The following is a 27,935-nucleotide window of genomic DNA, read 5'->3' on the forward strand; positions in this document are numbered from 1 at the left end:
CCTTTCTACAGTGATCACTTGTTATACATTAGACCCAGCAATTGTGCTGCCATGGTGGCAACTGGGAAGCATACAAGAGAATGGATGCCCCTGAGTCATAGGAACAAGACGGAATTTTGTAGCACACGCTAAAAGGTGTGTGCTGCACATCTCTGGCCAGATTCAGCCCACCCTGCCAAGTAACCCAATTTAGGAACATGGAGTTCCTGTGTTAATTTTATAGTCAGCAGGGAAAGACAAGCTCTTCCAGCATCAGTTAGAGCATGAACCAGTCTCTTGGAGGAATTGGTTGTGTTACTCCACTGAGTACATGAGCTTCAACAGTCTGTTCAGGTAGATGCCCAGCCATAGGCAGAACAAAGTTATGCCCTCTAACAAAGAAAATCTGTTATAAATTAGGAATTGCCCACTGAAGCTGCCAGAAAGGAAGAAAATTCTTGCTTGATTAGTCAATCATAGCTGTAAAAATAATTTGGTTTGAGATGTCCCTTGTGAGGCATTTTTAGAGAACCAGGCCATGATGAGGCCATCTGGAATCCAATATGCAGTCCTGGGCACCCAGATGCCGGGAAGATTAATTCAGTCTGTAACAGGACTATAATAATCAAGGAAATGAAGAATTTATCTTCTGAAATTAGAGTAAAAGATGCTGGCTTGTTTAGCCTAGGAGAATTAAGTTGTGGGGGTTCTGTCTGCTTTCTATAAACTCATCAGTCTAAGTTTCAATAAACTTAGCAGAGGCTAAAAAGTATTTAAACTAAAAGACACTGCTGCTACAATAACAAATGGATAGACACTAGCCATTAAAAAATTTAGGCTGGATATTAGACAAAGGTTGAACATCATCAGAGGACTAGAACAACTTTTATTAGGGGCATCTCCACTGTTTAGTTACATTGATGCTGGAGTGTGGTCAGTTTACAGTTAGGATTTACAGCACAGCTGCCTGCAATAGCAAGGAGTGAGACTCATTAACTCACAGGGTCAAATGCACCTTTGGCCTCAAGCATTTCTGGTTTTGAACAGAGCATTTTCTCAGCATTGCTCTGTATTCAATGCAATTATATGTGTAGTGCCAGATTTTCAAAGCCCTTCATGCCTCACAGAAACAAAGGCCAAATCTTTAGAAGAGGTCTGCAGTCACAGGGCTACTCTCCTTCGTTACACCTACTTGAGTGTGTTTACTCTTCAGCAGATGACAAATTTTCTTTCATATCATATACTCTTTCAGGGGCCATGTTCTGTGCCAGAAATGAAAATGAAGGCTACCAGGGGTTTACAGCCAAAATAATCTAGGCCAGAAGAAAAAGGTCCTTGTTTCCTTGATATTTCACGGAAGCAGGGAGTCAGCTACAAGCCATCTGGCTGCAGTCTGGCTAATGCAAAAGTGACAGGGGTGGTTGTTTGCAAAGGGGAGGTAATGGGGACAGAGGAAGCGAAGGACTTACCAGCATACTCTGTTTATATATAGAACTATTATATCCAGATGAAAACATAGAAACAGTACCTAAAATAGAATATGAAAGGTAATTTCTGTTCTTCTGAATACCACCATGTAATCACATTTTTAGATGACCATCAGCATCTCTGTGACAGCATCTCCTGTGCAAGGCAGCAGCCCTCATCCATCACTCTTTGAGCATTGCTTATAGAAAATGTGTGTATATTAGGTGACATATTTGAAACCCGCCACATTTTCCACCAACTGAAGAGTATCGAGAATTGTGTGTCTTGGACAAGAGTAATCTTTTAAGTATGAATACAAACTGATGATGCAGATGGAATAGCATGAGTCTTAAAGGGTTCTTTTAACAAACAAAACTAGGCTCCCTTATTCAAGAATATAGAATTTAGCTCAGGTATGTTTAGGCAGTTGAGACCTACAATGATCCTGCTGATGTTGGGATCTCTTCATTTTTCTTCTCTACATGGCATTTTGCTATTGACTGGGATCCTGATCCATGAATAAGTCTCCCAGGCTCTACTGCAATACTAGGGAATGCAGTAACATCCTAGTAGAAAATTTCTGTTTATTTCAGTGAGCAATCATCCTTGCAGTGTTTGCATATGCCATAACACCATATGGCACCTGCATTTTTTTCTTCCAGTACTACTGTCATAATTGACATTATTTTTAATTTTTCCTAAAGGGCAAAATACATTTCACTTGTCCTGATCTCAGGAGGCGTTTGAAGGTAGGAGCATTAAGTAGCTCCTCAGCACTCTCAGGCCATTAATTTTCCAGATTTAATCACTAAAGTTCCTTTGTGTTCAACCTCAGGGAGCAGGAGCACATTCAGTACTTGTTAACCCTTGATTTTCCATAGTTAGGAATGCCAGAACAGCAGGACTTTCAGAGTCCTGCACAGGTTAATATACAAAGTAACTTAGAGTAATTTTGAGAATGGGTCCTAATAGTAATTGTCATCAAGAAGTACTATTGCATGTAGTTGAGGAGCTGAAAAATGGACACATTTTCTATTCAGGCTCTTATTGTCAGTTCTGACTCTTATCCAGCAGTCCTTCCCACTAGTCAAGAGGTGGCTGCCTCTGTAATCACTACAGAAACAGTCAATCATATTTTTCCCCCACTTTCAGGAGAATTGAAAAGTGCCTTTAAAAATGAGCTTTGGGACAGGAGAGAAATTAACATCAGTGTAAAAAAAGGCTCAGGCTGGAGGGATTATACACACACACACACACACACTTGATTCTTCAATTTGGAAATTCCTATTCATCCTCATGAGTATGATGGTTCTCCCATCAACTCTGTTTTGACGCCACAGTATTTCCCAATGAGATTATTGTATATTTAATCCTCTTTTAAAAGAAATGTTGTGCATCTTTTGTATTATGAGCACAGTAATGTTTTACAATTTTAAGCCTGGGAAGCAAATTCTAATTTAAAGTTCTGTTTTGTCCATTGTGTTTTGAAATGCAGAAGAGAGCTTTTTTAGTAATAATTTGAAGAACATTTTTTAGCAACATATGAATAATTGAAAATCAGCCTTAGAGGAAATCCCTTAATATTTTTAAATGTTCAGGCCACTATATTTAAGCAACACTACAACTACAACAACAACAAAAGAAATATACATCTTCAAGACTTGTAGAAGTTGTTGAAGTTGTACAAGATGTGTGGTTTCTGGTCAGGGATTTTCTGATTGAAACTTGGAAAGAAGTCATAACTTGAGCTTTTTTTCTGCATCTGCATCACATTAACATTGAAATACCAACCTGAGTCAAGGTATACTACTCTATCTTCACAGGTAGTGTAAACACTTGCAAGGTGCTGTTTCCACCTCTTCCTTCCTGTTCACAGAGGACTTGAGTATCTTAACCTACTGTTCTTATGCAGCTCCACATCTTCCAGAAGACTCCCTAGCACAGAGCTTAGAAGTTCTTGAAGTCTTTTCTTAGACTAGAAATGCAAATATGATTCCAGCTTTCATTCTCCAAAATTAGAAAGGAGTCACCATCAGTTCTGCTATATATTTAAAGTAGTGTTGGAGACAGCCACAAAGCTAGATGAAGATGAATGCATACTGCAGAAATCCATTAGCAGGACTGTTTCCAATTATTGCAATCAGAATTAGGGATTTGTAAAAAAAAAAAATGCCAGTGAAAATGGGTGGTAGAGATTGCAGCTACATAGCGGCAGACTGATATCATAGGACTCTCTAAATAATGCACAGAGAAGCTGAGTCACATGTAGTAGGAACACTTTAGGCTGCTGCATAATTCAGGAGCTTTTGTTCCTATAAAGAATACATTAAGGTTTTCAATTCTAAACTTCTAACAGGTCCGTGGTCACTTGACAGTGATAAATAGTGACAATTAACATATTGTACAGTTTAAAGATCTCACTGTTTGACATTCATTTTTCCTTTTGATGTCTCCTACAGTCCTCACACTCCCAATCACCCTCATGTCAATGACCTGATTCTAGGCCCTATTCAATGCAGTTTTTCTTCTCACTGAAGCTGATCTGTGGTGAGCCCTCCTGAGGCTTTCCCAGGGAAAACTGGACAGATTCATATGGCCATTCAGAGTAGCCCACCACAGCTCAAATCCTTCACAAAAATGCCAAACCCAAAGTGCTGATCTGGTACTGACCTTCAACTATGTGGAGCAGTGAACCACTTGGAGGGTGGTTCTTACTGCAATGGGACACACTGTGGACATGTATGGACTCAGCCTTCTTCAACTACGCAAGAAGCATCTCATGAAATGTTGGCGACCTTTCTGCAGGGTCTTCAGGGAGTTACTCAACAAAAAAAAAGAAAAAAAAAACTATTTTTCAAACACAGGATTTGCTGATTGAAATGTTTATGGCATGAACTAGATGGAACAGATGAGCTGATCACAGTGGTCTTCTTTCTGACATAGAAAGCCTATTAAAAAAATATGTTGCTTTGACTGGGTTCGCTAAATTATTTATGAATGCCCACATTTTCACACAAGACAGATCTAGAGAATCTAAAATCTGACATGGCACCTCATGCCAGCTCTTAAGTTGCATTTTTGTTAGCAATCAAATAGCAATTAGGGCATTGCTTAGAATCAACCTTCTGTATCTAATCTGCTGGAAAATATGGACTTTGAAATCATGCAAGACTGGTAGGAAGTGTTTCTTTACCTTCCAATAGTGCCTAGTTTTATCACCATAAGCAGTTAGCACAGGCTCTGATGAAGTTTAAATAGTATAGATCTCCCTTTTCCTGCAATGAAAGTAATTTTATTTCCTCCTGCTTGCCTGTATTAAATTCTACTTTAACATATTTTAAAATATCTATTTTAGATTTTTTTTTTTCCTAGACCTATAGCAAGCAAATTGAGAGGAAGCCAAGCTTTGTTTTTTCTGATGACTTTAAGCCATTTACTAGAGCTAGATCCTGGAACACACCAATACCTTTCTCTAGCACAGCAGGTTAGAGAAGGGAATTTAAACAAGTTTTGATCCAGCATACAGTTGACCTTCTCCCCTCTAAGAATGACACCTATGTCTTCTGCTGAACTTTGAGACTAGTGCAGGGGCATCCAGCACTAGTTTCTAGCAGTCAGGTTGTCTAAAGCTTAGTGTCTTAATTGCCTCAAATATATTAATGCATGGGAAGAGTATTCATTCTCTTATTTTGGAGTGTCAAAATGGAAAGATCATTTGTTAAGGTTCAAAGCTACAGCTAGAAATTAGGATAAAAGAGCCCTTTTGACCATCAGAGAATTTGTCTAAAGCCTTGATATAAATTTCTTATCACCGTTGAGAATCAGCACAGCTCTTCAGTGTCCTTCCACATTAGCATGTTTCTCTCAATAAACAGACCTCAAAAGCCGAAAAGCAGATTATGTATCTACTCCTAAAACACAAAATGTTATGACAGGAAGTCTTAGAAAAAGACCAGTAAATTAGATTTCAGTTCCGAAGACAACTAGTAAATGCAGTTTATCACATTGTGTGGAGGACACTTTCAAACAGAATTATGTGGAAATAAAAGGAAAACAAAAGCCAGTAAACCAAGTCATAAACAAAAGTAGCAAAACAAAAGTTGGGGACAAAGTCTTACTAATTAGATTTAAAGTTTCATGAATTTAAAACTATGTTCCTAGGAATACTTTTTAACAACAGTGAGACACAGAATGGAAGGAATCAGAAGGCAAGCAACAGGAGGAGAAGGATATGGACTTTTCCAAAGTGATGCCTTTGGATCTACCTGCAACCTTTAATTTCATGGCAGTGTTCTCTGACAAATATTTTCCATTCTTTCCCAAATTTTGTGATTAAAAAGGGTGTCCCCATAAAGTTTCTTCCTAAGTTCTAATCTTCTAAATGCCAGAGGATATTTTACATGCCAGGCTCCCAAAGTCTTCCATTTTCCCTTTACAGGAAGGAAGTAGCTGTTAGATGATTTCAGCGTCCATGATTGAAGGACCACCCCTTAGAGAAGGTGAAAAAATACTAGAAGAGCAGATTAAAACCAATTCATTTTAACATTGTCTGTTTACCAGGAAGTTTTGTATTTTAGTTTGGCTTTGAGTATTGGGTTTTGGTTTTAGTTTTTCCCAGAGAGCTGCATCTGAAAGTAAATGAAATAGTTATAAGCAGTAATTAACTTTCAAAGCAATGTCACTCAACAAATGGCACAGCTAAAAAAACAAATTGTGTTAAGGTTGGACTGAAAAGTTCATTACAGAAAGAGTTTCTGATCCTTTGCAGAAGAGTTTTTCAAAATCAGTTGGTGTAGCACCCAGAGATATACTGCTGCTGGGGTACCTTAAAACTCAGGGACAATAATGCTGAGTAAAGTCCCCCCACCTTGTCTCTATGTCCCTGAGTTGTCCAAATGTGAAGCAGCTCCCTCCTCACTATAGTATAACTGTCATGTGCTTCTTACACCAGCTTTGCAAAGCCAATATCTCAGACTGCCTGTGCTGGAAAACATCTCCATCTCACATAAATGGGGCACTTCGTGCCACTTCAAGTCCTTGCCTTACCACATGGGCCAGAAAACACATGAGTATCTTTCCCTCTTCACTGAATAGTTATTAGCAGGAGGCAGAGCTCTTGTGCCACACTTTGTTTTAAGCCAGAAGATTTTTTACTATTGTTGGTAATCCAACTTCCAAATTCAATGGAAACTACAGATGATGTTGACCAATATGTCTTATTAAACAAAAAACCAGCAGCCTACATAAACTTCCACCTAAGAGTCCTAAAAGAACTGGTTGAGTGGATTCCTAGCTTCCAGCTCCAAGCTAAATTAAAAGCACATACTAATGTGTTTAGATGATGTTTATATTAAATAAGTCTCTGAATGTTGGGATAATACTGAGAGGCTGAAAAAAAAAATGCCCATCTGCACCAATATCCAAGAGAACAAGCATAGAATGAGGTAAATAGAAGCTGTACAAAACACAAAATGATTGTTCATGAAGTTCAGTTACTGCAAAACTAAATCACAGGAGTATAAATAATGGAAGTCAACACATTTTTAGGAAAATTTTTTAGATAAACCATGGTTTCCATAGCAAAGGCAATCAAATACAGATGCTTGAATAGTAAGACATGGCACACATCTCTTCATAAGATTCTGATTAAAAAGCCACAGCGATACAGTATCAAAAGTAGATGAGGTGCAAAGTGACTGAAAGCCATCTCAAAAAAGTAGTAGGCACTGGGGTATTTACATTATAAAAGAGTTTTTTCAGAGGGCTGGATCAGGACAGCTCGGTGACTGGTACAGTTTTCAGCATTAATCACTGTTTTCTGCAGTGTCCTAAAAATGAACATAAAATTATTGTTGATAAAATGAAATCAAAAGGCTTAGCAACATTGTTAACTGGTGATGAGTGCCCATTCAATCAAAATATCTTTTCCCACAGACAACTAGAAGCATAAAATCTACAGAGATAGTTTACAGACCGTATCCAAAAAACAGGGAGTGGGAAGCAGAGGGTGGGGGCCATAATCTAGAAAACAGTAACTCAGGAAAGGTCAGTGACTCTGAAAGTCACACTGGCTGAACAATTCAACAGGAGGTCCCAGCAGCATGTCATGACAAATATAGTACTTGTATAACCATGGAAAAAGTGAATAGACTAAAACAATGATTTTGCCAGAGTTTCAGACAAGGGAAAATCCAGTTTGAGTACAGTGGATGAATTTTTTTAAAAGGGTGTGGAAAATCACTCAATCTGACTGACAACTGAAAAAATAAAACTGAGAGGTAAAGAAATTGCCTCAGCAAGAGACTCAGGGAGATCACTTGTTTAGCGTAGCAAAGAAAAGCAACTGACTTGTATAAATTTCTTCACAGGGAGAAAATGCTAAATATCAGAGAGCTTTTTTTTAATCAGACGAAACAAGAATGATGACTACAGTCAGGAACCAGACTTATTCAAATGGGGAAAAATATTTGCAAATGCAGAGGCACAGAGGTCTTGTTACCCAGAGAAGTAGCATATTGTCCATTTCTTGAGGTTGTCCCATCAAAACTGGCAACAGGTCATTTGCAACCAATTTACTGAAAACCCACCTCAGCTAGTTCCAAAATCTCTTCATGCTCCCCTTCCCGAGGGACAGTTACAGACCCAGACAAGCGAGCTACTGAGGAATTACAGGATTTACATCTTGAGAGACATGGATTCAGTCTTTGCCTCTGCCAAACATGATTTGTATGACATTGAGCTAGTTGCTTAAAATAAGCTTCATATTACCTAGTTTTAGGCATCTAAAAGCTAGATATCTATGTAGCATGTAAATGTCTGAAGCATTTCCATCCTCAGTATCTCGATTAGCCAGTGGAAAAAAGCAGGCACTGTTGGAGAGCTGTTACTCCAATAATGCTCAAAAAAGCACTATACAATCAGGAATTTCATGCTTCGAAGAAATTTCCATGTTGATTGAAGGAAGACAGGAAAGTGACTGGCTTAGGCTTGGACAACAACACTCTAGACATATAAATAAGGTCTGCCTTAACCTCTGCTGAGGAGGATATTAATGTTTATAAGCTGTTCTGAAAATAATACCTTAGAGACTTAATATTATTAGGAGATATATTAATAGCTATGATAAAAGGCATCAAGAAATCACAGTGTTCAAATTTTTGCAAAGCTCTAGGGTCAAAGAAAACTGAATCTTGAGATACCAGAAAATATTTAGACCGTGAGCCAGATTTCTGAATACCTCAAAGAAATACTGAGGGCATTGAATCCATGTACACTTTTCTTAATGGCAAAGAGAGCTTAAAAGACCTCTTTCCCAAACAAAGGGTTTTTTCCATTTTAAATGGTTATTTTTCAGCTACCAGACTTCCATGATGGCAATGAAGTTGTGCCAGCACAACTGATGGAGCTGTGGACTGCTGTGTGGCAGCAAAGGCCTCTTAAACCAGATTCACCCCTGAAAAAAAGGACTATGAAGTTACAGCATAATTCAGAGCAGTTAAGAAGGCAAAAAAAATTCCAGAATAGCTCTGAAATGGCATAGAGAAGAGTAGAGCTGATTCAAGTAAGACAGTTGATCCATATAGCAATCATCTTGTGACATTGAAGAAAGGTTATGACATTTCTCTTGACCAAAAGGCAGATTCTAACCAAAATTATTCCATGATTCTGTCTGCACAAACTCCAGAGACAACAGTTTAAGTGACCACTCTGACTAGCAACGTAAGGAGCATACAGCACTGAGCTTCCTATCTGCTTGTAAGAGCAAATATTTCATAAAAATATATCTGTCTTTTGTTTTCTTTGGATTTGATCTCAGCAGTCCGATGGGGAGGAAATGTTGCACTTCTTTTATAGTAAAGCTTAACCAGTACTCTGAGACATCCATTCTGCAGCCTTTCCTTATACCAGGAGAGTTTACTCCTTGAACACTAGTCAGCAAAAACAGTGGCTGTCATATAAGGGTCAAGTGTGACTATATCTATTATTCCAAAGCCTCATGTGACCACAACCACACAGCAAACTTCACTCCAGCTCTCCAGCACACTCCTGCCTGTCCCTCCACCCAGGCTTTCTCAGCAATTCCAAAGAGCTACAATTAAGCCCATATAAAAAAGCACTACAACAGCAACCACCAAAACAGCTCTGCAAAGAGCTGCATTAGGAGGCAGAGGAGACTTGAGTAACATATTAGGAGAACTGGAAGTAAAATTCTCTCTTTGTTTAAGCAATTTACGTAATGACTTTTTTTTCTTTTTTTTTTTAACTTTTTCATACTGGTTATTTAATATAGTCATTGTACTTGATTATAGGAGTTTGAATTGGGATGCTGCCAAAAAGACAAAAATATGCAGTTTAGCAGAGTCTGAAGGGCTGGATACTTGAGCAGAACATTTTACTTCAATGAACTTCCCCTGATCTGACTTGAAAAGAACTTATAGGGATTTTCTCGTAATGTTCTCAAGGAGCTGGGGTTGCTTTGAGGCATATGGAAACCACCAAACCTTAAATAGTTTTACCCAGCATGAGATTTTACCAAGTAAATAGCAGATATATATACATATTTTTACTAAAAAAAAAAAAAAAAAAAAAAAATAAAAAAAAAAAGGACTGGTTCACACAGAAAAGACACAGGTGCATTGTGCTTATTCCCTGTACTACACCCTCAATTTTGCAGCCAGCTCACAAAATCTTTCCAATCAATATCCGTGTTGATGTTTCAATGTATATTAGATTTAACCGATGAAATAGCAGCATATAAAGGCATACACATTGGATGTGGATATGTTTTTAATGATTCATTTCAAGAAGAGGAAGAGCCCTAGATGTGAGCTGGGGTGGTCAGGAGACAGAATGACAATAATACAGCAATAAGAGTAATACCAGGGCTCCTACGGTGACAGGCGCTGCAGGGACAGCAGAGCTGCTGTCGCTGGCCAGGCTCCACCAGGCAGGGCTTGGGCACAGATCTGGCTCAGCATAAGTCTTTGCTGCAAGAATAGGTCTTCTGCACTCAAGTTCTACTATGTACCTAGAGAGGAAAAGTCAGCCTTGCCGCAGGAGCGTGATAGATCAGAACAAACTTTTCTGAGAGACAAATATCTTAACCCCCAAGAGAGAGCATCTAGCTAAATAGTTATTTTAAGACAGTAATTACAGGGGGAAGGGGAGTTTCATTTCTATTCTACACAACTAATTATTAGGAAAAAAAAAAGTCAAGAGGTGACAGGAAATGTGTATTTAAAAATTCCTAGAGCAGAACAAAGTATTAAAGAGCAAAGTACTGTAAACAGTCTAACCTTAGTTTTGTTGTTTGGTTGGGAAATTGCCCTTGCTTAAATAGTCAACTCTAATTAGAATTCACTTGCATATTACAAAGATCTGAAATTATTATGCACTAATATAAGATTCCAAATTTCAGAATTCCACAGTTTCCTTCCTAGGCCATTTTACTGCTTTAATCAGAGAAATTAACGAAACTTTCTCTTCCCAGTCCATTTAAGCAGAATCTAAGCAATATTGTATCTCCACTAATTTCTTCATTTCTAGAGATGAACCTACATGGCTAGAAAATTTGAGCATCAAACAGTCAGTCATTAGAGTGACAGTTTCAAGCTGCAAGCCTGACAAACCCACCTAGTGTGGCCTGAAGTAATGGTATTTCTCCTTTGCTACTTATTGACATAACTTCTTTTCCTCTTTGCAAAACATTCCACTTCTTACCTGTAGTTCGGTTGAAGCCTCTATTGCTTTCATTTCACTGTTACCACATAACTCTTTTAAATTATTTTGATGAGCTCCTAGATAAAGTCACAAAATGCAAAAAACTATTCTATGGCAAGAGCAGATAATTGAGTCTCTTCCTGAGCCAATCCACGGCTTATACAACTGTCACTTCCTTTTATCCCATGTGTTCGTCATAAGAAAGGCCTGTCGCACTGGAATAATCGTCTTGCCACTATCATCTTTATGTGGAAGAACTCCAACATGATACAGGTTTTTGCAGTAGGTAAGGCCTCAGAAAAGTGAGCATTTTAAAACCTTAATGCCATACATTTGTCTCAGAAGAATGCAGCCTTACCTGTGTCCTTGGCAGTTGGGAAACAGAAAATTCCTTTAAATAATTATCTAGCGTACCATAGAGTAAATAAAATTAATTAACTGTTACTCTTTATGGTAATGTAATACCATTCCTGAAAGCCAGGCTCTATAGCATTATAAAGAGGTGTTGCAACAAGGATGGGTGTCCTGAGGATTACCACAGTGGGAAGCAAAGATGAGAAAATAGTGCATCACCGAGTGCAATCAGGATGCTACCACAGATTCTGCATACATCACTATAGGTTCCTGCAGATTTGTTTGCAGCTTGACAAAGAATTACCTAACAGATTAGCTAAACATTTGACTCTTTTTCTCTAGTTGCTAGTAAAGACGCGTATTCTTAACAGACTTGTGGGGTCAGTGAGTCTGTAAGTGAAGAGCTCCCTCGGATACTCATTTTGCTGCTAAACCAAAATAAGACTGTTATACAAAGAAGTAAATAAAAAAATTAAATATGTACTAAATAATGCTCTTAGACAATGATCAGAATAAAATCCTGCACCCCAAGGATCATGTCATGAACTGTTATCAGTTGATACAGGTTCATTATTCATTGAAATGTCTTTCATTATTCTTACTTGTTGTTCTCATCCTGTCAGTTCACTGGCTTTATTACAGTTTCTACCCATGGGTGCAGGCAAGTGTGAGTAGGAGATATCCATAGCGAGCCTCTAAACTGTCAGAAAAACTCACATAGCTCCAAAGCATCCATAAACATGTACAGACACAAACGCATCATTTGTCATAACAGCATGGAGATCTGCAGAGCAGAAACTAACATGCAGTAAAGCTTGAAATCATGAATTGCTGCAGAGAATATCCAGTGATATCTGCAAATCTAAACCATATTTTGTTTTTTATGAGCCAATTGATAAAACATATGTTGTGCATATGGTCTATAGGGAAGTACTGTAGATAGAAAAATTGTTAACTTTAAGAGTTACAATAGAAAAAAAGGTCTTGTTTCCACCACAAGTTTTCTCATTCTTGTTTTCTTTACATTTTTAGATATGCCCCTGGGCTAGCCATCCCCTCCACCACCCTGGTATCTATTTAAGACTCCACCAGCAAGCTAAGAGGTCCCTTGGTTCAAACACTGTATTTCAAACCTGTGTCTTGCTCAGCAGGGACCATGACACACCTAGATGGGAAGAAGAGTGTACATAAGCTTGAACTAAGCTACATTATTACTCTCTGCAACAGTTAAAAGTCTCCACACCTTGTGGGAGAGACTATTGTATACTTTCCCAACATTCAGTTCCACAAGGGATGACTATTTTATGTATTTCTCACCAGGATATGAGATACGCACTGACAGATGTTATAAAACAAATTCATCCTCACTCGTTGTTGAAGTACTGTCATTGAACAATTACTGAGAATGCATGGAGCATCTGGGTGCCTTTTCTTTGTGATAGATAACACACCCTCATCCTCCATTCTTAATGTAATTTTCAGTAATAATTAGACAATGCTTCACTGACTCCAAAAGACAGGCATTCACATGCATCAAATATAACTTGAGGTCTGTCTGAAGTCTTGATGGAATACCAGGGAGAAACATAAGTAAACTTAGACCATATTCAATGCATACCTTTTTCCTATTTTATTAGGACCTAAACATGTATTAATTATATATTAAGTAATTTTTGCAGAATGTCTATGGCAGATGTGTTTCCTAATGGAAGGATTTTAAAATACCCTATATCATATCAACCCCAAATGCCGCTTACCAGTTATCACAGCAGTTGAGTGAAGTGTGATAGTCATAATCAGTTACAGATCTCACAGAACTGCAGAATGGTTGAGGTCTAAAGGGACCTCTGGAGGTCATCTGGTCCAACACCCTTGCTCAGGCGCCTGGAGCAGGTTGCCCAGGGCCATGTCCAGACAGCTTTTGAGTATCTCCAAGGATGGAAACTACACAACATTTCTGGGCAACCTTTCCAAGTGCTCAGTCACCCTCACAGTAAAAGTGTTTCCTGATTTATGTTTCAGTTTGTGCCCATTAACTCTTGTCCTGTCACTGGGCAGCACTGAAGAGAGTCTGGTTCTCTCTTCTTTTTACCTTCCCTTCAGATATTTATATACATTGATGATATCCCACCAGAGCCTTGTCTTCTCCAGGCTAAACAGTCCCAGGTCTCTCAGCTTTTTCTCATGAGAGATTCTACAATTCCTTAATAATCTTCCTGGACATTTTTTGGACTCTCTCTCTAGTATGTCCATATCTATCTCATAACTGGACACAATTTTCCAGATGTGACCTTCCCAATGTTGAATAGAGGGGAAGGATCACCTCCCTCAATTTGCTGGCAACACTTCTCCCAGCACAGCTCTTGTTACATTCTTTGCCATAAGGGCACGTTGCTGGCTCATGTTCAACTTGGAGTCCATCAGGACCTCCAGGTCATTTTCTGCAAAGCTGCTTTCCAGTTGTGTGTCCTTCAGACTATATTGATGTATGGGGTTCTCCCTCCCCAGGTGCAGGACCTCATACTTCTCTTTGTTGTACTTCATGAGGTTCCCTTCATCTCATTTCTCCATCCTGTAGAGGTCCCTCTGGGTGGCAGAACAACTCTTCAGTATACTAGCTACTCCTCCCAGTTTTGTGTCATCTGCAACTAGTATTTTATCCTTCATATGATGATTTCAATGAGATTATAAAATACCACCTAAAAATATATAGACTTTGTTTTGAAAATATGCTCCCACAAGCACTTCTTTGCCAACTACCATCCACAGAACAACAGTAAACACATTGCAGTTGCTTGGCAGATACCTTACAGCACCTATTAATATCTGCAATGACAAGATCATGACTGGTGCTCTGTGAGAAAAAAACGAACAAAGTTCTGCCTGTATACCACATCAAAAGACCTTGCAGTAAACCTCTGTCCAGGCATTCAAGGTGGGATACCACTGCCACTTTGGTGACACTTGTAACAGAACAAGTCTCTCTTTCTGTTTGTCATTCAGGGGTATTTCCAATGGAACGCTGCTGGCCTGCCTTGATGGTCTCAACTACCACTGTATGATTCTCACATTAGCATTTACATGCTATTCATTGAAATGTTCCTTACAGGAACATAAAGAACAGATCTACTTTGCCATCTTTGAAAAGGCTGACATTTACATAGACCAGCACTGCTCATTTGCAAAATTGAGGCTGATTTCAAAAGACCTTTAGTCAAAGCTCCCACAGGACAGCAGAGATGACAGTAACCAACCTAGCCATGACTAATAGTCTGACACTGCTTTACAGTAGGACACTCTCCAGTTGCTGGAAAGCATTGAAGGGAGACTGAAACATTACCAGAGAGAGAGCCAACTTTTAGGCTGCTCAATTTCTGCTGAAGTACTAGAGCAGGAGCCTTTGTGGATCCACTAATACACAAGAAAAGCAGACCTTTTCATCCTGCTTTTGAAACTTTCCAAATCACACTGATCTGTTAATTACTTCATGCTATACCAACCTACCAAAAGCCTTTTCAGCCCACTTAAACCACAAATAACAGGTGCAGGGACTAGATGATACCGAACACTTTTGAAAGTCACGCATGATATTTTTATGGATCTGTGAAGGTATGATAGATATTGTCACTGTGATAGATACCAAGTATAAGAAAAACAAGGTTCTAGGCAAAGGCAATATCTAATATATATATATATAAAATATCTGATCCCACTGTGAGGAGCAAATACTCTGTTCCTTCATCAGATTCAAGAAGGCAGCAATGAGGTTCACGTCAAATCCTGGGTAGGAGCAAGTGCTTCGAATGCTTGGTTCTTCCAACATTAATATCAGTGCTGTGCACTGCTGAAGTCATCCAGCAGTATGAATTTGATCTGACTCAGACATGGGCACATGACTGCAGTTCTGTCAAGTTAGTCAGATGCTATGGAGCTGCATTCTTTTATGCTGGCTCTGTGCTGGGTGAGGAGGTGGGGGCAAAATGCACTAAGCTGACTCAACAAAGACTTCTGAACGAAGATCCACCAGAAGCTCAATCCATTGCAGCCTATAGCTATGGCATTTTGGAGTGGACTTTAGGAGCCTTCAGCCCAGCTGCAAGCTATTGGCATATCAATAACACCATTTGAGAGACAATTTGTAAGCACCTGCAGAGCAGAAATCGATGTTAAAAGGAGACGTGTGAGGTCACCAGCCTTATGGAAGAGCAGGAGGAGCAAACATCTAAAATCCACTAAACATGGAGAGGTCTGTTCAAAAGTAGTTTAAATAAAATAAGCATTTCTATTTGTAACTTGCAGTCATAGCTTGATATCATGATTTCTGTCCTCGATTCATCCCTTTCTGTCTTTTGTACCCAATGCTGAAAATATGATTGTCCAAGTGCAACTAGTGGGCTCAAAGTTGCAGTCCCTAGTAACGGACAACATTTCTAATTCAGTGATCCAGCACTACAATGCTATGTCTTCCAGCTGCACCATTTTCCCCAGAGTGGTGTCAGGATTAAGCCTCTGCCCTGTTGCTGCCACCACTGGACCACAATAACATCTATCTGAAGTCCTGAACTTCATAAGATGGACACGCAGTATGTGGTCAATATGTCAAAATCTTTCAGGGTCCTGTCCAGCCTTAGGCTCCCTCATTTTGTCATAGTGTGACAGACATTTTGCTCATGTTAACAACAGCGATTTCAAGAGAAAGATGCCAATATCTACCAGTGCACAATATTTGTTGAAGTCAGAGTTGGCCAGGTACAAAGCCTGGGAAACATCAGCCCAAAAGTTATCAGTAATTGAAATAAAATGAAAGCATAATTCAGTGAGATTCAGCATGACTCTGCAATGAAAATGTTGCTTCCAAAGCCTGAATCTGCTGTCCTTTTATGAGCTACTTTCTATGCTGAAGACTATAAATCCTTGATCAGATTATCTTCCTGAACTGTAGAATATATTGAGTCAAGTTCAATTTAGTTAGGCAAGAGCAACACTTATTGAAATCAGAGAGAGAGTAAAAGGGATTCCTACGAATCAGCTGCCCTGGCATTGACAACAGATTGTCATACAAGGATTAATAAAATCTTCAACATAAATGGTTATTTGGAAGAATAAGTCTGTGCTCAGTGGGCCTAGACCCTACAGAAGCATGAAATGACTTGGCAAATTGAGGGGACACATCTTTCCCAGGTGCTTAGGTAGCTGGAGATTCCAGTATAGTACTTGTCTACCTCATTACACAGCTAAATACCATTGAAAATGTAATCTTCAGTCATACTCTCAAAGGAGACAGATTTCTAGAGGTGCGCAGATGTACAGGAGGTTTACAAATTGCCTAGTTTTTTAGTTCACAATAAAATCAATGCAAGTTAAGGGCCTCATATAAAACCACATCGATCCACCTAATTAAAAAACACAGCCCCTAAAATCAGTGAGGTTGGAGCTCTTGGAAGCTCTCAAAACTACGCTTTGGCTTTCCATGATATAGTCCCCAGGCAGCTGGGAGCAGGACCTGATCAATGGGAGTGAGGATGGGTGAGGTGTCAAGCCTGAACCAGAGCTGGGCTGTAAGGACAGAGGTCTTGGAATGGTGGGAAACAGATGGCCCTTAGAAAAGCTGACATTAAAACAGGCCAGTCCAGACTTTCACAAAGACACCTTAATCATATCTGCACTGTTTAAAGCAAGCCGTGGGTTTGCTTAGACCATTTGAGAAGGTGTTTTTCTTTAAATAGCAATGTGGGATGAGAGTTGCCACTTTCAATTTAATCACCCTTCCTTAATATAGCCTGGTGCTTTGCAGCTGTATAATTAACCTTGATATTCATTTGGACTTCAAAACACACAACTCCCATTGCTGTCAATTAGCTGACAGTGCCGACTGTGTGTTGATGGAAGATTTTTGTGTGACCCTGGCAATATGGCATTTGGGAAATTTCAGTAGCTAATACAATCATCCTGCTGGAGAAAGTCCTTCACAAATGACTCTAACAATTTTAGAATGGGAAGTGAGATTGTGAATTTGTCACTGGAATGAGTTTGCAAACAAAACAGATGTTCATTAAAGTTTGCTCTACTTCTTGTTCCTACTGCAACGCTGCTTTCTAAAAGTTCCCTCCACATAATTCTCAGACCTTCTTTGTTACCTGGTCATGTACAGCTCTGAGTACAAGGAAGATGCCTTGATCTCAGCTAGAGCATTCAGAAGTTATCACACTTTTTAATAGTAACATAAGGCTGGAGAGAGGGTTATAAATGCTACAAACCAATTTTTAATGTATGAGGCGGTGCAATATACACTGCAACATGAAAATGAAACACAGTATGGGAAGGGCCAGTGGCACTTTACTTTTTACACTGATTTCTTTGTGTTAATAATACAGAGTTACAGCCTACTGGTAACAAGATTAAATTAGCAGGCAGCAAGAAGTTTGAAGACTATTTTCCTGTTATCCCACAGTGGGTCACACTCTGCTAATGAGTGTTAACCCTGCAATCAGGTAAACATTCATCTTGAGAAATGAACAACCTCATTCATGGATTTTAAAGCAGTCAGAACAGTCAACAACTAAAATGAAATTGGCTCAAACACAGCTACTTTCCTTTTTAAGTATTGTTCTTTCTCGCCTATGAGAATGGGAGCTAATGGCATAAGTGAAACATTCCTGTAGCAAAAGCCAAGAGCAGCCCAAGTCACTTCCAGGCTAGAAACCTGCCTTGTAGCGAATAAGGAATAGCTGATGCTCTATCTAACATTTTTGCATGGACTAGCTAGAGACTTTTGTGAAGGTTTCTAATGTGAGTTCGATTTGACCTCCACATTTTCAAAATACGTTGCCTCATCTACTGATTAAAGATAACAAAAAAATAGTAAAAAATATATCGGTCTGTTGTGATTTTCCCTGGATTTGAGAATAACATCAGCCTTTGGGTCTTTTTCTGAAATATTCTGACAGCTGCAAAAATACTGACTACTCCGTTTTTTATACAGGGTCAACATTACGAAGAGGAAAAACGGGCTTTGAGCCATGAAATAATTGCACTCAATAATCACTTAATAGAGGCCAAGGTGACAATAGATAAGTTGTCAGAAGACAATGTAAGTATTTAATTATGGATACATCTTGAGATTATATTCAGAAATAAATTAGGCCATGCGCTTTCCAGGAAACTATAGAATAATTTCTTATTGTTTACATAAAAAGTAACTTGTCGCCTTGACAGCTAAAAGTCATGTTTGATTGTCCTCGTAATTTTGTAAATCCAGTTTTCCTTATGATATGGTGTTGTGGTGAGGTTTTCCACTAATGTTTTTTTCCTTACATCTAACCTAAAACAGATGAAAAAAAAATATTCCAAGAAATGGCAATATTTCCACATTGATTTTGTCATTGGTTCCAGTCTGGCAGAGCAAACTGGTGGACGTACGTGCTCAGAGCTATTGTGTGAATGCATGTATGGGGTGAGGATTCATCATAAAGACTTTAGGTACCAGGTAGAGCCTGACATTTACTGCATTTCCTCTGCAAATGGGATACTCAGCACAAGTGAGCTCTACTAGCATAAGACAGAATTAACCCAACCTGGTCACTCAGATTATTCGGGGATCAGGAGCCAGGTTTTTCCCAGCTGTGGTGCATCTGTAATAATTTAACAATTTCTGTGTAGAACAAAACAGGGAATATCTTTGGCAATTGTCACCCTGCATCTCATTAAACACTGCTGAAAACTGGTATGTACACTGCAGCTGGCAACCCAACTCATGAAAACCTTCCAGGGACAAACCTAAAACAGAGGGCAAAGAAAGGAACATTGCAGGCATTTAGTTCATTATTGTGCCATTCCTTAGACACCTAATAAAAATTCATCTACAGAAGACATGTTTCTCTTAGCACTTATTTTTCAGCATCTTACATTAAACCTTCCCATATTTCATATGAACATTTAATCATGGCAGGGAGCATTTGATCCCATTAATGTGACTGTTGATGTGAATTGTGCCTATGTGATTAATAGCTTTCCAGCGGAAACAAAGAGTTCTCAATCTGGCCCTTTATTTTTTACAGAAATTGTGCTGAAACAATGGTTAGTTCATAACTCTAATAGCTGTAACTAAAGGAACCTGGCAAGTGAAGTGGACTAAATTTAGGTTTTAGAAACACGGGTATAAATCCAGAATAATTTGGCTGATATCAGTGGCATTATTTCAGGCCTAAAATGAAAGGGAAAATATTGTAACAATCTCCCAACATGTATTCATGCATTTACACTACTTCTCTGAGTCAGGACTGAGCCTAGATTTGAAGGTGTGTTTTCAATAATCATAGCTTTTAAAAGGCATCTTAGACTGGACTGAACTACAGAGTATTCTTTTTCCAAGAATTATTCTGGACTACAGCGAACATTAGAGTACAGTCCAGAAGCCTCAAATAACAGCACCACTTCTTCATAATCGAGGTTGATTCAGAAACAAAATTCTACCCTTAGTTGTGCAGCATGACTAGCTAAAGGTTAGATTCTGAACTCTAAAATAAAGAACTATGAAAAAAAAATATTATGCCTAATAAGTAGAGAGTGTTAAACTGAAGAATCCTGCATGGGGAGAACAGGTTTTTGTCTTGCCAATATTTCTTCTTTTGATTATATTTCCCCTTATTCTTCTGACAGATATGTAAAAGGATGATTTTGATGCAAAAACATGTTTTAGACTATGAAGAACACTTTTGGCATTAATTGCCAATTATTGTTCTAGTTGCCACAGATGTGGCTAGTTTCCATTCAGATAAACATTAAAAGACAGAAAGTCACCCCAGTCCCATGGCATGTCCTGCATGTTGAGAGCAAAGTACACGTGGTACATTCAACCCATATATAATTTTTCTGTCGCAATTTTTAAAGCTACTAAAAATAAAGTGTCAGAAATACTTTTTGTACTCTCCATGACAACTGCTTCACAGAAACAGAGCCTCACAGCTTTTGAAGAAAGGATTAGATTTTGGAGTGATTTAATTTTTTGTGTGCCTAGTAATTCCATATGGAACTTGGAGTACTTGTCTGTGCTGTATATTGTGCAGCAATGTATTATGTGTTTAATGTGCATGTAACATGTCAAAACCACTTGCACATGCAACAGATTTTGCTTCTAAATTATTGAAGTCCTACTGTTTGCATCTGTTTTCAGGAATAAAAATAGTGTGTACCAATATAAATTTTAAGACTTGCATAGATGAATGTATCTCCCCAGTACATTTAAGGCAGAAGTGGCATGTATAAAAGATCATATAGACACACACACACAAAAGAGTATCTAAAGACCTTTGAATATGAAGATATAATGAACTAATGATCATAGAAAAAACACCTTTACTACCTTCATGCCTCACAGACTCCCAGGAATGTCTCATTGTATCTGTTATTACAGAATAGTTCTAAAATTGTATTTCAAAACAAAGAGAATTTCCACCTTTTCTTTTCATAGAAAATTTCTTTATCAGTTCTGCAAAGAACAAGAGGAACAGTAAAAATCTGCATATGATAAAATTAAAACACTAGCACCGAAGAAAATTAAAATCATTTCAGTATTCAACACCTTTTCTCTATAAGCATTTTCTAATTTTTACAGGTTAGCCCAGCCTTGTGTCCATAGTACCTTTATGCTTTGTCTGTCTTATCTATGCCCACCTATAAAGTCAACTTCTGAAGCCAATTTGGTTTTTAATGGCACCTTGATTAGAAGCAACATACAACTCTTACCTCCAGGGACCCAAAGATACTGGTTGAAGGATACAGTTATAGTCATGTGTGCTAAATTAAATTTAGCTGAAGGGCAAATCTATGTACTGAGTTTTCCCATTAAATAGGCTGTGGGAGCCATTCAATACAAAAAAAGTATAAGAGGCTTGTTGAAATTCTCTTTTTCCCTGTGTGGAATTCTCATGGTAATTTCTTACCAAGTGAAAATACCCTGTTCTGCAGTATCAAATATTTGCAGTGAGATTTAATATGTTTGAGTAGCTGCATTCTGCAAGATATGAAAGGAGCCAGGAACCAGCAAGAAAGTTTCATAAGACAAAGGCCGTCCTTTTATAAAACAATACAATGTGTATTTCTGCAATGAATTTCTCCCACAGTCTCATAAAACTATTTAAGCATTTTCTAAAGTAGTATCTTAGTGTTGATCTGGATAAGACTCAGTAAAAGTTATCTGTTCTTGCATTTTCTTTTTGTTTAAAAGATCAGATTTATTTTAGCCTTCATAGAGCCATGCATGTTAACGATACAAAGTCCAGTTCCTAATGGTAAGTATCCATCTTTTGAAATGCAGATTACTGTTCTGTAGTAAGAGTTCTCAAAATTCTCTTTTTAGTAATTTTATCTGCCCTCAAGGAGTAAAAGGGGCAAACATCTCAGGACTGTGGAAGAAACACGGAATCTTAACCTTAAATTGAACTGTGTTCCACACCTCCCCAGAGTCAATTTTTAAAAGATTGCTCAGGCATGAAAGAAAGGCTGAAAGCCACAAGCTACTTGCAGACTTTGAAAAACAGGCTATTTTTTGTTTTTCTAGGAACTCTATAGGAAGGACTGCAATTTAGCTGCTCAGTTGCTCCAGTGCAGCAAGAATTACGACAGGGCACATAAGCTTTCGGAGGTAATGTGACCGAACTTGGTGAATATTCAAATAAATAAATATTTTATGGAAAACAGATTATTTTACATGCATCAATTCCAGAACTTGTGTGGCCTTAAGGCTTTGATTCCACACACCCTTGGGCTTGTGCACCTGCTGGTGCCCTGTGCTGACAAAACCACAGCCAGTGATGGAACTGGAAGGTGAACTCTTCCTCAGAATCTCGGCTGTCCGGTAGAATGGGCCTGCACTGATCACATGAAAAACAAACATTTTAGCAAAACCAAAGTGTTGAGAACACTAGACTGAAAAATGCAGGGGGGCAAGCGGGGGGGTGAGAGTCGGGAAATGACAAGCTACAGGCATCAGAGATTCTGACATAATCAATTTTCCTCCTGAAGCTATTTTCCAGTCCAGCTAATTTCTAAACCTGAATTTTAAAATGGACTGACAGAACAAATATCTTTCTCTAAAGCAACCAGAGCACTGAATGATTGATTTCCAGGTGTAGACTTTAATTAGTAATCCTCGCTTCCAAGGAAACCTGGCTTGAGAACAGACTCCTTGAAGGGGAGGCAAATATTATCTTAGTGAACAAGACCGTCTTTAGGGATGCAAGACCTACACAAAGCAATAGCACCTTCCTCATGTGTATTGCTTTGTTGAAGGTCATGGATAAAAGTCTTCTCTTTATCAATCCCATCAGGTTAATGTCCCCTCAAAATGGTCTCACTCGTGCAATTCTGTGGCAGAATAATGCAAATTGAATGTGGAATGTATAAACAATTTCTGAGCCAGTAGAGTGCTCCAGAGCACTAAACAACTTTGGTAAACAAGGATAGAGCAAAAGTTCTGTCAAAAGGGCAATGATTTTCTGGAACTGAGACAGAACTTCCAAATTAATCATTGTCCTGGTCATGCTGTTTTTTTCCTGGTAACTGACTTTGCTTAGCAATTCATATCCAGGAGTTACCAGGACTTTACTGACACTTGAAAGCACCCTACCTGTTAGCAAGTATTAGGACCTCAAATGTAGTGGTTCACTTGTAGAAAACTATCACAATTGTGGGATCTCCCCACCATTTCCCAGCCTATCATACACTCAATTGAATAGTCAAGGCCTCCACTCTTAAGCTCAAGTATTTATTAATTTAGGAAGTATGAATGTGCTGTCACAGCCAATAAATTCCTTGCAAATGCAAATGTTGCCTGACAAAGTATTGTAGATTATCCAAAAGCCTAAACTATAGTACAATACAGTAATGTGACAGCAATATCATTATAGTTATTCCAGTTTCCAGTGCAATACCTTAAAAATAATGTTCTTTTTCTTAACACATTTCATAATCTATATAATGTATAAAAAAATAGATCAAACAGTAGTGTTACAGTATACTAAAATAATAGCTGCCCCATACAGCAGTTTCGTATTAAATGAACTGTATTTTTTCCTCATTTCTGTGGCAATTTACAGCAGCCCTATTTTACAACCTGTTTATTCAATCTTTGCTGCATCTGTACTTACTATGACTAATATTGCTGTCTGCCAGCAGATTGGCAATATCACACTCTTTATTTCCAATGGAAGACATATGAGCTCATTAACAACACAAAGATTAATCCAAAATATCCTGGAAGGTCTGTCGGTTAAAAAAACATTCATTCTACTTCACATTAAGAATGCCATTTCAAAACATGCCATATTTTGAATACATTGAGTTGGGGGGACTAAGACAATTTTTAAAACTTCACAAAGAATCTACAAGAGGAGCTCTGTACCTTATACAACATAAGATCATTATAACGAGCAGGCATCTTAAATTTCTCTTTCTTAAAATAGCAACAGGAGGACACCACTTCAGTATTTGTTGGGTTCTCTCTTTAGAGAAACAAAGGAGGGAGTGGTTCGTTAGGATGAGAAGGGAAACCACTGAATATTTGGTAAAGAGGAACATGATTTCTAGTTATAAAACACAAGTGCTGAGTAAATCAGAGTTCAGCCAAGTATTTAAGGGCTGAACTCCTAAGTAGTGTAGATCAACATGGGTATCAAAAGACTTATCACAGTTACAAACTTGAAACCTAGTGCAAACGTGAGTTCTTTTGATTTCCAGCAAGAAATACTGAGAGATAGCCACCATGCAGCACTCTCTCATATCCCTGTCTGATCATTGATTGAGATCCAAAATGAGCAAGGAGGATAATACTGGACAGGCAAGCATGCCTGGCGAAACCTGCCTCGGCATCACCTACCAGGATTTTTAGCTACACTGAGGAACACAGGGTCTCAGTCTCTTCTGGTCCACATGACAGAATGCCAGGTGGAACCACTGTCCACAGTCCTGATCCTGACTTTCTCCAAAAACAATATGAGTTATGATGCATAACAGACTTATTGATTAATTCTGAATAGTTTGCCCCAGGAATCATAATGCATATTCAGGTTTCAGCTCTTGTTTTTGTCAGTGTAGTAAGAAACCAGAAAAGCAGTCAGCTAGCAGCTGCTGGAAAGGAAGATGTTGAGGCTTATATAGATGGGTGATCTGACAAGCAGTGTCCGAGTGCTGGGGCAAAGCAGTCAGTTTGATTTGCTTCTTACCCTGCACAGGAAAGCTCCTGTCACAGCAGTCAGTACCATGGCTTTAAGTGTCAGTGAAACCAACTTTCCTCCCTCTTCAAAGAGCATTGTATATCAAATGCAATGTTTGATGGCAGGAGCCAATTTGGCACCAGGTTGGAGGCAAGATGAGCTCAAAAAAAGGCAAAAGAAGAATAGAATAGATGTGATCTCTTCCTCCTCTTTCCTCACCTTAGTAGAGACCTCCGCATTCCTCCACTCCAACTGCAAATCAGACATATGCACACAGTCTGGAAAGTGTTGCTGTAGGCTGTAATTCCCTACCTGCCTTTTTAAAATTGTTGTTTAATACATTCTTTACAACCTGAATTAACTTGGCAGGAAACATTTCAATTTCACAATGTTTTCCATGAGGGGAAGAAGATGAAGATTTCCAAATGTTAATAAGTGAAAGTAATTTGATTACATTTGTTTTCAGAAATGCACAAAGATCATGGCCATTACATTAGTCATAGAACCATGTATAGTGAGCCATATACTGTAAAGAGCACTCTTCTATCAATGTTGTATAGGCCCAAGCAAACACCAGCACTGTTGTTCACTCTTTTTTCCTGTCCCCTTTGCCATCTCTTTATGCTACAGTTGCCATCCGAATTTCAGGAAAGAGTCAGCATCCATCTGGAAAAACACGGCTGCAGCCTTTCTGTCCCCTTGTGCCACACATCATACGCTGATACCATACCCACTTGTGTCATTGCCAAAGTACTGGAAAAACCAGATCCAAACAGCTTGTCTTCACACTTGTCAAGCCCATCTACAAGGGATTTTCAGGACTCTACTGGAAAACTTGGACAAAGGCCCCAGTACAAGTCAGACATCTACTGCAGTGACACCGCCCTTTACTGCCCAGAGGAGAGGAGAAGGGAGAGGAGACAGAGCGTGGACACACAGGTGAAAGATGTGGGGTTCCTGAGGTCCCAGAACTCCACAGACAGCACCGTTGAAGAAGATGGTTTCCATTCTAGCTTCTCTCATGAAGCCTTCCCAGAGTACATTACCTCCCTGCCAACCTCCAGCTCCTATTCCAGCTTCAGCGTCACCTCCGAGGAGAAGGAGAATGCCCAAGCCAACACTCTGACGGCCTCTCAGCAAGCGATCTACATGAGTAGCCGAGATGAACTGTTTGAAAGAAAGTCACCTGCAGGTTACGAGCATCAGGGAAGTCCTAGGTTTGCCAAGTCCAAACCTGCGCAGCACATGGAGCTTGCCGATGACAATGAGAACTCACCCAGTTTTACTAGAACTCTGTCTCCTTATGCGAATGAACCTTTTCATTTCTCAGCCATAACACCACAGCAGGCTTTAGCAAACCAGAAAATGAGGAATGAATGCAGGGGCACCCACCTTTCAGAAGAAGACTTGCCTGGGCGATGGAGGCAATTGAGCGTGGAGGACATTGGTGCATACTCTTACAGAAACACTGGCAGGCTGTCACCCTGTAGCTTTTCGGAGCAGTACTACAGCAGCCCAATTAAGAAGGGAGACAGCTGCACAAGCCCCATCTATGCTAGTTACAAAGCAGATAGCTGCTCAGAAGGAGATGATATCTGCCAAAGCAGACTTGTGGATTCTTGCTTCCTGAGAACAGACAGTGGTCTGAATATTGACATCAGCACTAGTTGTAAACAGGAAAAATTGCCCACTTACAAAACAAAAGAATCAAGAGACCAAAAAAATGAAAGGATCACTGTCCAGTTATGCAGTAGCAAAAACATCGAAAATAGCCCAGTATTGAAAAGAGAATACGTGGACGTGAGCCCCAACAGCTCAGCAGAGTCCCTCAACCAGAGTTCAGTGGAGGCTTCAGAAATCCACCAGTCTTCCATGGAGCAAGGAAGCCATTCGGGTATTCACACCAAACAGCAGCAGTTTCAACGGACTGGGAGTACTGGTTTGAGTCGGAAGGACAGCCTTACAAAAGCACAATTATACGGAACCCTTCTGAACTAGGCATCTTCCAAAACGGCAATAAGACAACAAACAAAAGGAAGCAAACAGCATTTGATACTTCTGGTGAACAATAAGGTTCTAAGAAACAGGATTATATTCATAATGGTACTATATGTTTAAAAAAAAATCTCTTCAAAAATGTTACACAGCACTTTTCACTTAACATCCTTTCCACATGGGAGACTGTCCCCTCCCCTCTTTTATAAACCTGAAATATTTTTATAAACAAAATGGTATTTATTAGACTATCCTAAGCTATTTGAGCAGAATTCTTTTCCCTTCAAGCAGCTTTCTTATTTATTTTTGTGCATGAGGCCATCTGTGCCTATACTCTTGGAGGAAAAGGGTAAAATCATGACGGCGGTGATAAAAAATAAATCCACCTGATAAAATACCATAAAATGTCATGTGAAAACAAAACAAAAAAGAATGGTGAATTTGAATAAGTATATTTTTTAACAAGAATGGAATTGTATCTTAAATTATTTCATACAAATGTATTTATGAGTGACTAATGTATGCACAAAGTGATACTAATATTTTGTTCTTTTAATCCACTGTGTTTCTGCTTTCCTATTTTTCCTTGTATACTACCTCAAAAGTAATTGAGGGTTTCTTTGTCACATTTTCTGTAGGCTTGCATTTATATTGTCTAAAATGCATGCAGTGTCATAATTAATACTGTATTTTGCATTACTTAATAAAAGACACCAGTGGATATATTTGGTTTGGGGTTTGTTGCATTGGTTTGAGGTTTTTTCCTTCATTAAAATACACTCTGGTCAATAGAACATGGCATTGCTCTGGGTGGCATCAGTCCAGCAGAAGTTAATGAGTAAAGCTCCTGGTTTAGATTTTTTCTAAAGGAGCCTCTCTTTCTCTGTAAGCTCCAGAGCACTGGCTCTCAGTCCACAACCCTGGACGTGGAAGGACTGCTTCTAATCAACCCGGGGAAAGTAAACAAGAGAACAAAATTTTTATCAAGAAGCCTGAATTCACTAAGCAGGGCTCTACACACAGAAAACTCAAAACTTGTCACTTAACTTCCTCTATGTCACACATATTCAACACAATCTTTTTGGTCTTTAGGGCTGCTACCTTCTACAGTTGCCTTTTTTTTCATATGTAGCTTGGTATTTCTAAGAGATATTTCTAAAGCTTAAGGTAAATTCGGCCTTCTGTAGCCTAAGGAAATTTCTCCTCTGG

The 27,935-nt window shown here is 38.9% G+C and overlaps 1 protein-coding gene across 1 annotated transcript in view; it reads left to right on the forward strand.

Moving 5' to 3' along the window:
* Window positions 1-26,729, forward strand: part of BEGAIN (brain enriched guanylate kinase associated) — a gene marked incomplete at its 3' end in the record, with an annotated part of 157,121 nt that extends 130,392 nt beyond the window's left edge. Inside the window, exons 6-8 of the mRNA XM_080345642.1 lie at window positions 18,503-18,610; window positions 22,079-22,162; window positions 25,362-26,729. Coding sequence (XP_080201768.1) covers window positions 18,503-18,610; window positions 22,079-22,162; window positions 25,362-26,729 — 1,560 coding nt within the window. The remainder of the gene's footprint in view (window positions 1-18,502; window positions 18,611-22,078; window positions 22,163-25,361) is intronic.
* Window positions 26,730-27,935: the final 1,206 nt, after the last annotated feature.

This window comes from Nesoenas mayeri, assembly GCF_963082525.1.
Source record: "Nesoenas mayeri genome assembly, chromosome: 5".
Classification (NCBI taxonomy): Eukaryota; Metazoa; Chordata; class Aves; order Columbiformes; family Columbidae; genus Nesoenas; species Nesoenas mayeri.